The 14,179-nt window shown below is 47.6% G+C and overlaps 1 protein-coding gene across 1 annotated transcript; it reads right to left on the reverse strand.

The window, feature by feature from the left end:
* Positions 1–5,140: 5,140 nt before the first annotated feature.
* Positions 5,141–11,818, reverse strand: RBMX2 (RNA binding motif protein, X-linked 2). Its single transcript, XM_015406158.1, has 6 exons — positions 11,807–11,818; positions 11,357–11,472; positions 11,198–11,249; positions 8,889–9,018; positions 7,397–7,577; positions 5,141–6,036 (listed from the first exon to the last, which is right to left on the reverse strand). The coding sequence occupies exons 1-6, from the start codon at positions 11,809–11,811 to the stop codon at positions 5,393–5,395; spliced, it is 1,128 nt and encodes a 375-aa protein (XP_015261644.1). The 5' UTR covers positions 11,812–11,818; the 3' UTR covers positions 5,141–5,392.
* Positions 11,819–14,179: the final 2,361 nt, after the last annotated feature.

Here is a 14,179-nt window from a genome sequence, read left to right on the forward strand (position 1 = left end):
CGGCCGACAGATCTAACAACACCAGTGCCACCACACCGCCTCGATCCAGATGCCTCCGGAGGTCGTCAGTAAGGGCAACCAGCGCCGTCTCCATCCCATGGCCAGGTCGAAAGCCGGACTGGAGTGGATCCAGGACAGAAGCATCATCCAGAAAGCTCTGAAGCTGTGTCGCCACCGCCCTCTCAATCAATTTGCCCAAATAGGGCAAATTAGACACCGGCCGATAGTTGGCCAATTCGGCCGGGTCCAAAGTTGTTTTTTTCAGGAGAGGGCGGACCTTCGCTTCCTTAACTGCCTCAGGGAACCGTCCCTCCATGAGGGCCTTGTTAACAATCTCCCATACGGCACCTCGAAACCCCTCATGGCCCGCTTTAATGAGCCAGGAAGGGCACGGGTCCAGGCAGCATGTGGTTGGGCGCACAGATGCGAGCAATCTGTCAACTTCCTCCAGACTGAGCGGGTCAAAACATTCTGAACCCCACGAGGACGTGCAAGGGGCCTCAAGTTCGCTCACTGTTTCAACTGTGGCGGGGAGATCGCGGCGGAGCGCCAAGATTTTATCCGCAAAATAGCTCGCAAAAGCCTCGCAGCCAATATCCAATTCCCTATTTTGTCTGCCCTGTGGCAAAACTGTCAAAGACCGAATTGTTCTAAACAGTTGGGCTGGGCGTGAGCTTGCGGACGCAATCGTGGCTGCATAGAATTCTCTCTTAGCAGCTTTGACTGCCATCTCATAGGATCTCATAAACGTCCTATGACGTTTAATCAGGTGACAGTCCCCATTAAAATCTGTCACAAATGTATAGTATTTAGGAAGATGTGGCTGTGTTGATATCTCCTTTGGCTCTTGGTGCTGCTAACCACCACATCTTAGTTCTAGGCTGTTTCCTTCTGAGAGAATGGGCAGAAGAAGCTGCAAGTAAGCTTAGAGGGTTTGCTTGCTGACACTATTTGTTCAACCCACCAAACTGGTCCTTTAGACTGCTCTTGCCCTTGGGACTATAACATGTTTCAGGTTCCAAGCATTTCCTCCCCCATTGAGGGAAAGATCTACCCCAGCAATAATATATATAGAGAACACCTTTCTGATTGAACTGTGTATGCTTGATAGTTTAGATCTTTCCTAAAGGGATAAATGGAGTAGGGCTATATTATGTCTTTTAGGGTTTTTTAAGGACAAGGGGACAGTGTGGGAATTGTCCTTGGGAGAGTGCTTAGCTCTGTGACCAGTAGATGGCAGTCGTAGAACTGTGCTGGTCCCTGAAAACATCCACAGCGGAAAGATATAAAAAGCACGTAACACTACCAGAGCTCTGAGGGTTGTGGTGGAGCTATACAGGAAGAAGCCAGGGACTTACCAAAATTCATCAAGTGGACAATCCTTTTCCTGGCATATTCTCTGAAGCTTTTACTGCTGCACAGGAGGCAGAAATTAATCAGGTATGTTCGCAATCAGTGCTTCTCTATGGTTAAAACACAACCCTACACAGGGTATAGGGGAAAAAAATATGTACCTGTCACATTTCTGCCTCTTGAGCAGCTGTTAAAGCCCCACCCCACAAAAAAAGGAGCAAATAAGCAACATTTTCTCTGGAGGAAATCCTTCTTCTGTTATTAGCTGTGTAACAGGGAGATGCTTGACAGGGTAAAATGGGGGAGAACCTTGGACACTGCCCTGAGCTCCTTGGAGGAAGGACAGGATAAAAATGGAACAGAAGCTGCAACAGAAGCATTACTGCCAAACATCAACCAGAGATCAAAAGCACAAACCCGCTCTGCATGGCACTCACAGCCCTGCAGAAAAGAAGCAAGGGCATTCTATTCATTTATTCTTCACTGCGGAACCCAGTGTGGCATACATCATCATCGTCGTCATCCTAGTCTCCTCTGTTTTATCCTCACAACAACCCTATGAGGTCATGCTGAGAGCGACTGGCCGAAGGTCACCCAGTGAGCTTCTGTGGTGGACTTGGGATTTGAGCCTACCTAGCTTCCATACTCTAAGCCCTACACCACACTGGCTCTCCTTTAAGGCATTTTCCTTAAGCAGCAGGAACTAGGGCATCCAATGAAACTGATGGGCAGTAGGTTCAGGTCAGACAAAAGGAAACACTACTTTGCACAGAGTGATTAAAATGTGAAATTCACTGCCAGGGGATGTAGTGATGGCCACAGGAATAAACAGCTTTAAAAGGGGATTAGATAGATTCATGGAGGATCATGGAGAATAGGTCTACCAGTGGCTACTAGCCATGGTGCGTGAGGGGAACCTCCACATTCAGAGGCACTAATCCTCTGAATCCCAGAGCCAGGACGCAACATTGGGGAAAGGCCTCGGCCTCTATTCCCTGTTGTAGGCCTTCCAGAGGAACTGGTTTTGGCCACTGTGTGAGAAAGGATGCTGGACTAGATGGACTATTGATCTAATCCAGCAGAGCTCTTCTTATGTTCTTATTAGGGAGACCATTTTCCCCAACACATACAGACATATGAAGCTGCCTCTTCTTATGCCATCTGTTCTGACCAGCAATAGGTCACCGTGACCTGAGGCAGTGAAAGGTCTTTCCCAACATCGGCCATCTGAGAGTCTCCAAAAGGAGAGGCTGGGCACTGAACCCGGGACTTTCTGCATGCAAAGCATGTCTACCACTGAGCCCCAGGCTGGTTTAGCACAGCTGACAGAAATTCAGCAGGATATTCTTCAGACACTGGGGAAACCTAGACCTGCTGAGCTGTGTGCTTGTCATGTACCAGTTACTGGCAGAGGGCCTCTGAGAGTTCCCACCAAGGTTTGTCAATTTTCCTAACTACCTCCATCCTCCCCAATCTCAACCCCCTAATCAGCCTATATTTTTTAAAAAATATTTCATTGGTGTTCCACTACCTTCTGTAGCCGACTGGCCTCAAACAATGTTAATATACCTTCCTAGAAGCATGGATGTCACCACTGTTCCCTCTAAGCTGAGTTAGTGTGAGCCAGCTCACAGTTTTTTAGCCTCCGGCTCACACATTTTTGTCTTAGCTCAGGAAGGATGGGGCTCCAGAGCAAACTAATTTATGCAGTAGCCAAATCGCTCACTCACAACTTTAATGCCAGTTGCTCACAAAGTAGGATTTCTGCTCACAAGACTCCGCAGCTTAGAGGGAGCATTGGACTTCTCTTTTAATTTGTGTGGTTAGATATGGTGTGTCTTTAACTTTCTTGTTATTTCTCTCTCTCGGTATGTAACGCTGCCACCAGGAATTTAATTCCAATCCTATTAATTAATCTTTCCCAAGGTATTGTGCCCAAGATCTAAGGCGCCTTCGTTGGACTATGTGGTCCTGAGGATGAGACTCTAGTACTGAAATAGCATAGGACTCCAGGTTAACAATAAACAAAATAAAACTTTATTTGCACAAGAAGCGTATTGGTTTCAAGATGCTTTGTAACATCTCTTCAGTGAATAAAACAGTGCATATTAATAACTCCTGACTGAGGTATCACACTTTTTTACGTCACAAAACACTCCTCACTCTCAAATTCTCTTTAGAACATACTTTGTCCAATGTTTATTTAGCTCAGTTTAATCTTTCGTTTCTTAACTCAGGTTTCTGTCTCACATACTTATAGAATACTTTGACAATATTATGTTTTGACTCTCTCTAGTTGCTAATATGCCCTCCATAAATATTTGACTTCCCTTTGAGAATCTTAAATGTTTTTCACAGCACTACTATGGGATTCTAATCAGAAGACTGCTTCTCAGGCTCTGTAAGACTGCTGACACGATTGATTACTGACTGAACACACTGACTTTCTCCACACACACTTCTTAGCTCTGCCCATACACTCTCAGTCACCAACCAATCCCCTCACTCATCCCCTTCTTTCACCCCCCTTGTTCTTCTACAACTTACCAAACATTTAAAGAAACACACACTTAAAACTTTAAATTGTTACAGTGCAGGAGGTCCCAGGTTCACTCTCTGGCATCTCCAGTTAAAGGCCGTAAGTGATGTGAAAGACCTCTGCTTGAGACCCTGGAGACCCTCTGCTACTCAAAGCAAACAGTACTAGTTGCTTGACTCCATATAAGGCAGCATCATGTGTTCTATCACTCATAATTCCAGCTCCAGTTTGGGAGTTCTCCCATCTCCAGCTTTCAATAGGTCTTAATAGGGCTGTGGGGAGAGAGAGGACAAGAAGCACCCATCTAGCCTAGGGGAGAATTGCCACCCACAGAAGTATTTTGTGTTGGAATGTTATTGTCATTCATATTGGTGGTTCTGTTCCTGCGACCTACTTTGGGAGTCAAATTTAGGCTGAAAAGTTGGGCCCAAAACACAGCTGGGCTAGATCCAACCAGCTTTTCAACAGCTGAAAAAGAAAGGAGTCCCCTTTGACTACCAAAAAAGGCTATGTTGGGGATCATGGGACCTGCATGTATAAAAGCCATGTGGGATGGGGGCCGTAGTAGGGGGGGAACTGAGTGACATTCACTGGAAAAGCTGGCTGGATCCAACCCACTAAGGTTTAAAACAAATGGCACATAGAAGAAGTCACTAGGATATCACACACCGTTGATCTCAGAGACTGTGATGTCACTTGGAGGCCTCCTAGGTCTATTGGACCCAGGCCATTTAGGACTCTAAGCATCAGCCCCTGGATATTCTGTTGTGTTGAACAGAGAATCTGACCGCAGCTCAGATACTGGAGGACCACTCTCATTGGATCCTTGCAAGCCAAGCTCCCAATTAGCTTTTGCACCAGCAGAACTTCTTTTCATCATTGAGGGTGACCCATGCATCTGCACCCCTCAAAGACCAGGTGAGTCACTCCACAGAACAGTCTCGCCCAACTTGTGTCAGGGGTCCAAGCAAGCAAAGCTCTCAGACAGACCTCAGAGGTTACATATCCAATTTGGCAGAGAGAGGCTGGCTTTGCTGCCTCCTTGCTCTCTGTGCAGTAAAACATGCCTGTCCTCAAACGTTTACACTGCCTCACTCAACAGGATACATGAGAGGCCAAGTGGCAGAACGGCAACTTTGGATGCACCACAGTCTTCAGAAATAAATCAACGTGGGCCGTTGCTACTGTTCAAAGCACATTTATTAAATCGTAGCTTGTACATAACGTATATTTTAAGAGATACCCAGCCACACCATTCTGGCCGAAGTGCCGAGGTGAAGATGGTCCAAAAATGGTCCCCAGCATGTATATCTCATGTCCAGGCAAATGAACCAGAAAAGTTCAGTCCTTGGGCCTCTTCCTGCCAAGCAGAGCAGCACACAGCAGCAGAGGAATCCCTGCCAGCAGCCAGGAGGGCCCTCTCCCCTCATCTCACTGCAGCAGTAGGTCCACCATCCCCCCCTTGTGTCTCTCTGCACTTGCAAGGGTGGAACAAGAAGGTCAGTAGTGTCTGGAAGACTCCTTCTCCCTGGACGGCTTGTCTCTGTTCTCCCACCGCTCTCGGGATCTCCTGCTTTCTGCTGCTCTCAGTCTGTCATCTGCCTTCTTATGCTTCTCCTCACTGCGGTCAACATGAGATGTTCTCTGATCCTGCCAGCCCCTCTCTCGGGACCCCTCTCTCTGATCCTGCCAGCCCCTCTCTCTGCCCTTCTCTCGAGAGCCCTCCCTGTGAGCTGGCCAAGACCCCTCTCGAGATCCATCTCTCTGATTGTACCGGCCCCTCTCTCGAGACCCCTCTCTCTGATCCTGCCGGCCCCCCTCTCTGCCCTTCTCTCGAGACCCCTCTCCTCTCTGATCCTTCCCCTTCTCTTGAGATCTTTCTCTTTTATCCTGCCAGCCCCCTTCTCGAGACCTCTCTCTCACATGCTCGTACTTGAGTTCTTGTTCCGGCTCTGCCCGGCTGGCGTGTTTGTGCCCAGATGAGCTCCAGGTTTGCTGACTTTGGCCAGCGTATCGTTCGTAGCCTGGATCTTCCTTCTCCACTTTGATCTTGGTTTTCGCAGGCGGCGCATCTGCGGGCAGCTCCTCTTTCCTACGTTTCCGGTGCTCTTTCTTCTCTTTCTTCTTCTTCTTCTTGCTTTTTTCTTAAGTGGAGGAGAAACATACTGATACCTAAAAGCCTTCTGGAGGTATCCATTTCACTCCGCCCCCCAGAAAACACTCCTTCCTAGCCCCTCAGCCCCCAACTATTTCCTGTCCAGCATCCCCAGACAGGGAGTATTACCAGAACCAAAATTATTATTATTATTTATTTAGTATGTTTTGACATCACCCTTCCTCCAAGGAGATCAGGGCAGTGTATATCATGTTGCCCTTCTCCAGTTTGGAGCCAGTTTGGTGTAGTGGTTATGTGTGCAGACTCTAATCTGGGAGAACCAGGTTTGATTCCCCACTCCTCCACTTGCACCTGGCTGGATGACCTTGGGCAAGCCGTAGCTCTGACAAGAGCTGTTCTTGAAAAAGAGCAGTTTCTGTCAAGAGCTCTCTCAGCCCCACCTACCTCACAGGGTGTCTGTTGTGGGGAGGGGAAGGGAAAGGACTTTGTAAGCCTCTCTGAGACACCTTTGGGTAGTGAAGGGCGGGGTATAAATCCAATCTCTTCTCTTCTTCTATCCTAACAACAACCCTGCGAGGTAAGTTAGGCTGAGCAGGAGCAATTGGTCCAAGATCACCAAGCAAGCTTCCTGGCAGAGCAGGAATTTGAACCTGAGTCTCCCAGATCACAGGCTGACACTACACCCCACTGGCTAGCAGTCCAAGTTCAGCCCTATGCACAGAGCAGGGGCTGTTGCCCTGAATCTTTACCGATAATTGTAAACTGTAATGACAGCCATTAAATGCAATCAGTGAGAGGTTGTCCTGCAGGAGAGCAGAAAGCAGGAAGTCCCACCTGCCTTGTACTCTGATCCAGCTGAACACCAGCCTCCCTCCAGCTTCCAGCTGCCACCATCAGAGGGAGGTCGGGAAGCAAAGAGGCCTCTCTCTGCCATGTCGGAATTCAGCTCCCCACTAAGAATTCCTCAAGGAATATTGTATTGAATGTTGTAATTTGCATTAAATTTTGAATCCTGTGAGCTGGTTGTGAGCCAACTTTGGACTGGAAAGCAGGATAGATAAATTTATTTTTTTTCTATGGAAGTAAATTTTTAAAAACCAGGAAACACCAGTCCAGCTCCTCCTCCTCTACCTTCTCCAAGCCAAGCCAATCAGAACTAATAAGCCTCTAGCCAGCCACACCTCACCCTAGCTGAGCAAAAGGCTCAGTAAACCAGGGCAGAAGACTGGTGACACAGCTTCAGATTTCCCAGCATGCCCTGCCAGTCTTGGCCTACATTTCTGCCTAGGAATCATATCTAGGCCTCTTAAAACCCTTGGGATCTTCAAAGAGACTTAAAAGATGCTTGCATGCATGCTCTCTCTTGCTCGTTCACACAGAGTGGTCACCTTTTTTGTGCTTCTTCACTTCCACCTCCTCGTCTTCTGAAGATTCAGGTGAGCTGGGGGGAGGTGTTTTGATGCCACATCCTTTTTCCCGGAGGGCTTTGGTTACATCATCAATATCCTCAGAGTCTTTGGGAGGGCGATAGTTAGCCACATGGTCTACACGAATTGTCCTTCCTTTGATCTGTGAACACAGAATCATAAGTTATGGGAGAAGTGCACATATCAGCTACACGCTCCAGAAGATGCTAAACATTCCTCTCCAGGGTCTCAGGCAGAGGTCTTTCACAGCACCTCCTACCTGATCCTTTTTAACTGGAGGTGCCAGGGATTGAACCTAGGACCTTCTGCATGCCAAGCAGGTGCTCTACCACAGAGTCATAGTCCCTCCCCTGCTCGACATCAAGCATTTTACTGAAATGTTTTACTAACCAGTGCTATTGTAAAGACTCTGGCAGAGGCCTGTAGCTCAGTAGTAGAATTATTATTATATTTATTAATCGCCCAATCCCTGCTACTGCAGGGCTCTGGACGATGTACAATCCAAATAAAAACATACACTAGATAAAACAATTAAAACTGAACAACACATTTTAAAACAGATGGCAAACAAATCAATCCCATTTCAGATTGCTGGTCGCTTCATGTGCAGGGGGAAAGGAGTAAGGCAAATGTAGACAGCAGAAGACAGTGCCAGCCAAGATGAAAGATTATGCTTGCTTGGCATGCAAAGGATCTTAGATTCAGTCCCCAATTGAAAATGGGGGGTAGATTTCATGTAGCAAAAAAAAAAAGGAATGGATGGTTATTGCCCATCCAACCAGAAAGTACTGGGCTAGAAGAAGCAACAGTCTGACTCATTAAAGGTGCTTTCATAAATCCTGGCAAGTTCCTCCAACGTCGAAGGGAGACATTCTAAAGTATCTTGGGTAGCAGATGTTCTCATCTGCTTGCCGCCCTGGGCCGTCTGGGTAGGGCGGGATATAAATCCCAAAATAAAATAAATAAATAAATAAAATAAAGCCCATGGAGAGCTTTTGCCACTCAGAATAGACACCACCAAGCGAAGTGGGCCAATGGTTCACCAGATGGTGTGAGAGCTTTGTGTGTCCTGTAACTTTGTAACAGGAGACAAGGCCCTTAAGACATGCTGTTTCCACTCTGCTTCAAGCCCTGGAACACTGCCATAGAGATAACAGCCCTTTTGGCAAACCTTCCCAGGAGGTAAATCTGTTTTAGCAAAATTAAACTACAGTGGCAACTTAAAAAGAGCAATAAGACTTATTCCAGCATAAGCTTTCCTGTGTCAGACGCATCTGATAAAGTGAGCAGCTGACTCTCAAAACCTTATGCTGGTATATATTTTAAGGTGCCACTGGGATTTCCGTTTTAACATTTCTCCTCAGGAGGTGCAGGTCTCCTACACTGCCCAATGCTAGTAGGCAATCAGGGTAGGATTCCCTTGCACTGGCTTTTCTCTCACTGTCAACCATACCTTTATCCCGTTAAAGTTGTCCACAGCAAGAACGGTGCTTCGCTGATCTTCATAGCAAATGAAGCAAAAGCCTTTGGATTTCCCTGTCTTCTTATCACGTACCAGGTTGATGTTCACAATTTCCCCATACCTGCAGGGGAAGTCAAGCAGGTTAAATGCCCTCTCACCAGAAACTCTCAGAAAATATTCCAAATGCTTCTGCAGCACTCCAGAGCAGAAAATTTTCGGCGAGGGAGCAGGGGCACATGCCCCTGACATGGTGACATCACTAAGAAGTGATTGGTCGGCAGGCGTGCTCTCCTTCTCCCTTCCCGTTAGGGGTGGCTCAGGAGCCTCCTGGCGCTGGGAATGGAGAGGGGGAAGGAGAGCCGAAGAGGCAAGCAGGCAGGCAGGGCAGCAGGTGGCAAGCAGAAAGAGGCGCCCGCTGTCCTGCCTGCCTCCTCAACTCTCCCTCAGCAGCATTGTGGTGGCTGGGATGGCCGGCCCTGGCACCTCACTGCTTCTGTGCCTGCTAGCCCAGCCATCATGATGCTACTGAGGGAGAGTTGAGGAGGCAGGCAGGCAGGCACGTATCTTTGCCGATGGGGCTCCCAGGGGGCGGGGGGGTGTCTGGCATCCTCCCAGGGAAGGCTGAAAGTCATCCATGGGAGGCACCACCCTCAAAAGCCCCCCCCCCCGGCTACAGGCCCGCCATGTAGTTCCCCACAACAGGTAGCTGAGAAGAAAACAATTCTACTTTTGACACTGGGACTATTAATATATTCACCTAGCCCAGCATCCTGTTTCAAGTGTGGCCAGCATTCATAAACAAAGCATGCTGAGGACATCTTCTTTTTACTTAATTCATTTGTACCCCACCTTCCTCCCGAATGGGGACCCAAAGTGGTTTACATGGTTCTCCTCTCCTTCAGTTTATCCTCACAAGAACCCCGTGAAGTACGTTAGGCTGAAAGTGTATGACTGGCCCAACGTCACCCAGAAAGCTTCCATGGCATGAGCGGAGATCTGAACCTGGGTCTCCCAGATACTAGTCCAGTCCTCAAAACCACTACACCACACATCTGCTTTTCAGAAGTATACTGCCTTCGGCCATGGATGTTCCATGTACCTATCGTGGTTAACAAATCTATCATCTAGTCATCTAACCCTTCTTCAAAGCTAACATCACATGCTAAGAACCTAGAATGCGCGCTACCACCATCCAAAAGGAGGCTCTTAACATGATATGTCGGTAGCAGGTTAACGTAGCGACAGCCCACAAAAAGATATCCTTGGCGTCCACTAGCTAGCTGTGGAACTCTCTTCACCCTGTGATCCAAATGTGGGTCTTCCAGATGCAACTTGGGTCCTTTCTCGGAGGAAACATTTAACAGGGGTGAATAAAGGATTCCTTTAATGGCTGTTTTATTTGAACATATTTTATTGTCACGGTGTTTGATGACTCTCTAAATAAAAACACTAAAAAGAACAAGGGGCTTTAGGGACAGAAATCAAAGTATGTATTCCCTGTCAGGACTGTGGCCCAAAGGGCATCAGGACAGAGCTGGATCTATACTTCTCAGCTACCAACATGGGTGATGGGGGAGTTCTGAATGGAAGGGAATGTGCTGTCAAATCACAGCTGACCCCACAGGGTTTTCAAGTCAAGATACGAACACAGGTGGTTTAGGTCAAGATGGGTCGCTGTATTAGTCTATTTGTAGCAGTAGGGGCCGCGGTTTGTAGCTGTTTGTAGGGGCCGTGGTGGCTCAGAGGTTAAGACGTTAAACTGCAGACCGGAAAGTCTGTAGTTCGGCAGTTCGAGACCTGAGTGCCGCATGACGGAGTGAGCTCCCGTCTCTGGCCCCAGCTCCTGCCAACCTAGCAGTTTGAAAGCAAGAAATTGCAAGTAGATAAATAGGTACCACTTCGGTGGGAAGGTAACAGCGTTCCGTGCGCCTCGGCGTTTAGTCATGCCGGCCCCATGACCACGGAGAAGTCTTCAGACAGCGCTGGCTCTTTGGCTTGGAAATGGAGACGACCACTGCCCCCCAGAGTCAGATTTGACTGGCTTTCGAGCCAGGGAAACCTTTACCTTTACTAGCACTAGAAAAGAGCAAGAGTCCAGTAGCACCTTAAAGACTAACAAAATTTGTGGCAGGGTCTGAGCTTTCGTGAGTCACTGCTCACTTCTTCAGATACCTCTGCATTAGCAACCCTGGACTTCCTCATTGGTCTCCAATCTAAGTACTGACCATGGCTGACCCTGCTTAGCTTCCACAATTGGGCTAGCGTGGGCCATCCGGGTCAGGGCAAAAAGTTCTACTTACTGTGAAAATACACAGATAATGTCTCCTTCAGTCAACTCATATGGTAAACCCCCTGGAAGAAAAGAGCAGAGTCTAATAAGTGCATTTTTTTGACACATGATGAGCTACCACCGCTGCAGGGGCTGGCCACCCAATGCCATCTCACTGCTTGACACACACCCACAAACACCCATGCGCTGTCACTATACTCAGCATGCCAGGAGACTTTCTCTTGCACACCCAGCTGGGCTTCACGTTCATTCAGCTCATTGATCAGCTTCACTTTGGTCAGCGGGCTAAGAAAGAGGAACAGAAAACACTCATTTCAGGTATCTTCCTAGCACCTTTCGCCCCTACCTTGCCACATGGCCAGCTTCTAAAGAGAACCACTGGGGTCTCAAGCCTACACAGAAGACACGCGCTCAGTTTTGGAAGCCCAGAAACCCCAAACTTAGCCCAAGGGTTCGAAATTAGTTAACTGGGATGAGAAGGCACTCTGCACACTCTCAGAAGCACTCTTCCGTGTTATCACTTCACACACTCCTAGTGCACACATGGCGTGCGCGCGATAACTCAGAAGCTCGCCTCGCCCCATCCCTCGACCACCCTCAAGCCCTACCACCAACCTACTTCATACTGCCGCCTTCACCTTTCGCTATGCGCATGCCCTACGTGTACCAGGAGGCTGTGCGAACTGACGAGACCACGCCTCTCCCGCATTGGGCGAGCCTCCGGAAGAGAACCAATCCGAATCCATCTTTCTTCAGCCTTTACTTCCCTCCTCCCCGTTAGGGTTGCGTCTGATTAATAACGGTGCTCTGGCTGAAACGCAATCAGCCATTGGTTGTTGGTCACAAGATGCCGCGCATGCTTAGGGGCATCAACCCTTGAAGCCCCTTTGAAGCTTTTTTTTTTTGTTTTCTGCCCTCGCTTGTAATGAAAGTCTCGCAGCCGCGTTCCAAGTTGGCAAAGGGGATATTGTAGGGAGAGGAAAGAAAGGCAGGATATGTTGCATTTAGAAAGACCTGAAAGAAAAAGTGTAGGGTTTTTTTGTTTTCTTTTATTTATGTATTTAATTTATTTATTAGTATTTTTACCCCGCCCTCCACGCGAGCGGGCTCAGGCACCACCCCTGGTGGCTCAGGGCGGCTTACAAGAGGGCAACAATGCCCACATATGGACGAATACGGAGCGCTAGCGCAGAAGGCCCTGAATAGTCGTCCCCCTTACATTGCCTTCTGTTAAAGCCTCTCTAAATGCGTAAGAACTCGATCAGTTTTACCCCACTGGGGCTGGCAAAGTTTTATGCTAGTAAATGACGGCGTAAAAATTAATGTTTAGTTGCAAAACGTGTATTGCTCTATAGAGCAGATGGCCTTCCAGTCCTGTCCTGGGGGGGGGGGAAGACCCTCAAATTAGGTATAAATACTGAAAGCAAAAGAAATGTGTTTATTTAAATAGTTACATAGCATTTAAATACATAGCACCCCCCCCAAAAAAAAGAACAACCCGAATTCCATAATCCTCTCCTCCAATCCTCGCCAGTACCATGCAGATCAAAATGGGACATGAATGCAGCTATTCCATCAATCAGACGCCTCCATACTCTGCTTTATTTTGGGAGGTTTATTTCTACATCCAACTTTTCTTTGTTCATGATTTGGGAACGGCCTGAATGGGCACCCAGCTTTAACACTCCTATATGAGGAGAGCATCAAAGAAGCTCCTGCACTGCCTTCTGTACCACTGCTGCCTCATTGCTTATTTCTGGTTTGTGCTGCATGAAGAAAATAAAGGTTGTTCTGGTTTGCTCACCAGCCTGTAGCCCTTTAATCACAGCTGTGATGCAGACTCTTGCAAGGTCTGCTCGCCCAGCACACCTCTCATTTCTTCACAGTCTGAATTACACTGAAATGGTCTACTGACATTTAGTTAAATATATTTACCAATTATGTGAACCTAGCTAGAAAACAAGAAAGATTTCGCAGAGAGAAAGCCTGAATGCTCTCCCCCATTAGAGCTAGGTCCAGAGCCAACATGTTGTACTGGTTAGAGCACTGGAATGGTATATGGGAGATCCAGGTTCAAATTCCTACCTGCCATTGAAGATCACTGACAGAGTGAGAATGCTTTAAGATCCATCTCTTGCTGCCTAATCTACCTCACAGGGTTGTTGTGAACAGAAAATGGGGGGGAGAACAATATTTTAAGCCACTATAGATCCCCAGTGGAGGAGGAAAGGGGGGGGGTAGAAATATCTGAACAAATAAAGTGATTACAGCTCTTGTAAGAAAAGACATCTTGCTATTTAGACCCGCAGACAAAAGGACTGTCCCTCCTCCGCCTCACTTAAGAGGGCAGAAGCGTCTTTTGTACCAGACTTGCCTCTCCAGATACAGGTCATCCAGCTGACGTCTGACAGTTCAGCATCTTATAATATCATAAGCCTTGTTCAACATTTTAACTTTGAAACTGCATTGTGTGTAATTGCATAATCCACCTTGAGTCTCAGGGAGGAGGCAGACTACCAATGAAGTCAATAGATAAAATTAGCTCCAGGCTCATTCTGCTCCTAGAACATTGCCAGTCGACATGGGGAAGTAGCAAGGTGGGAGCAAAAGCAGACAGCCTCAAAGATATTGCTAATTACTTTTCAGTTCTCATGGAGCTGTCACTCATTTCTAAGCTTTCAGTTCTCCCTGAGAAACAATCACTACATTAGGTTAACCCTGCTTTGGGTCTGCTGCACAAGGACTGAAAGTTGCAAGACTCCCTCCTGAAATTACAAAAAAGATAAGATAGCCTCTTCTTTTCCTAGTGTGGGCAGCTGGCCTGATCTCTTTGGCTACTGAACTAAAGACTAGGATAGTTTTATGTATTTATTTCGACCTCAGTAGCTATCAAGGCCAGGTCTGTAACCTATATTTTACAGAAACTCAGGGGTCATTTCCTGCAGGAGGGCACAGGAGCGGAGCTCCGGCAGTAAAGAGCCCAGGGGGCGGG

Source organism: Gekko japonicus, unplaced genomic scaffold, assembly GCF_001447785.1.
Source record: "Gekko japonicus isolate JY-2015 unplaced genomic scaffold, Gekko_japonicus_V1.1 scaffold1040, whole genome shotgun sequence".
Taxonomy (NCBI): Eukaryota; Metazoa; Chordata; class Lepidosauria; order Squamata; family Gekkonidae; genus Gekko; species Gekko japonicus.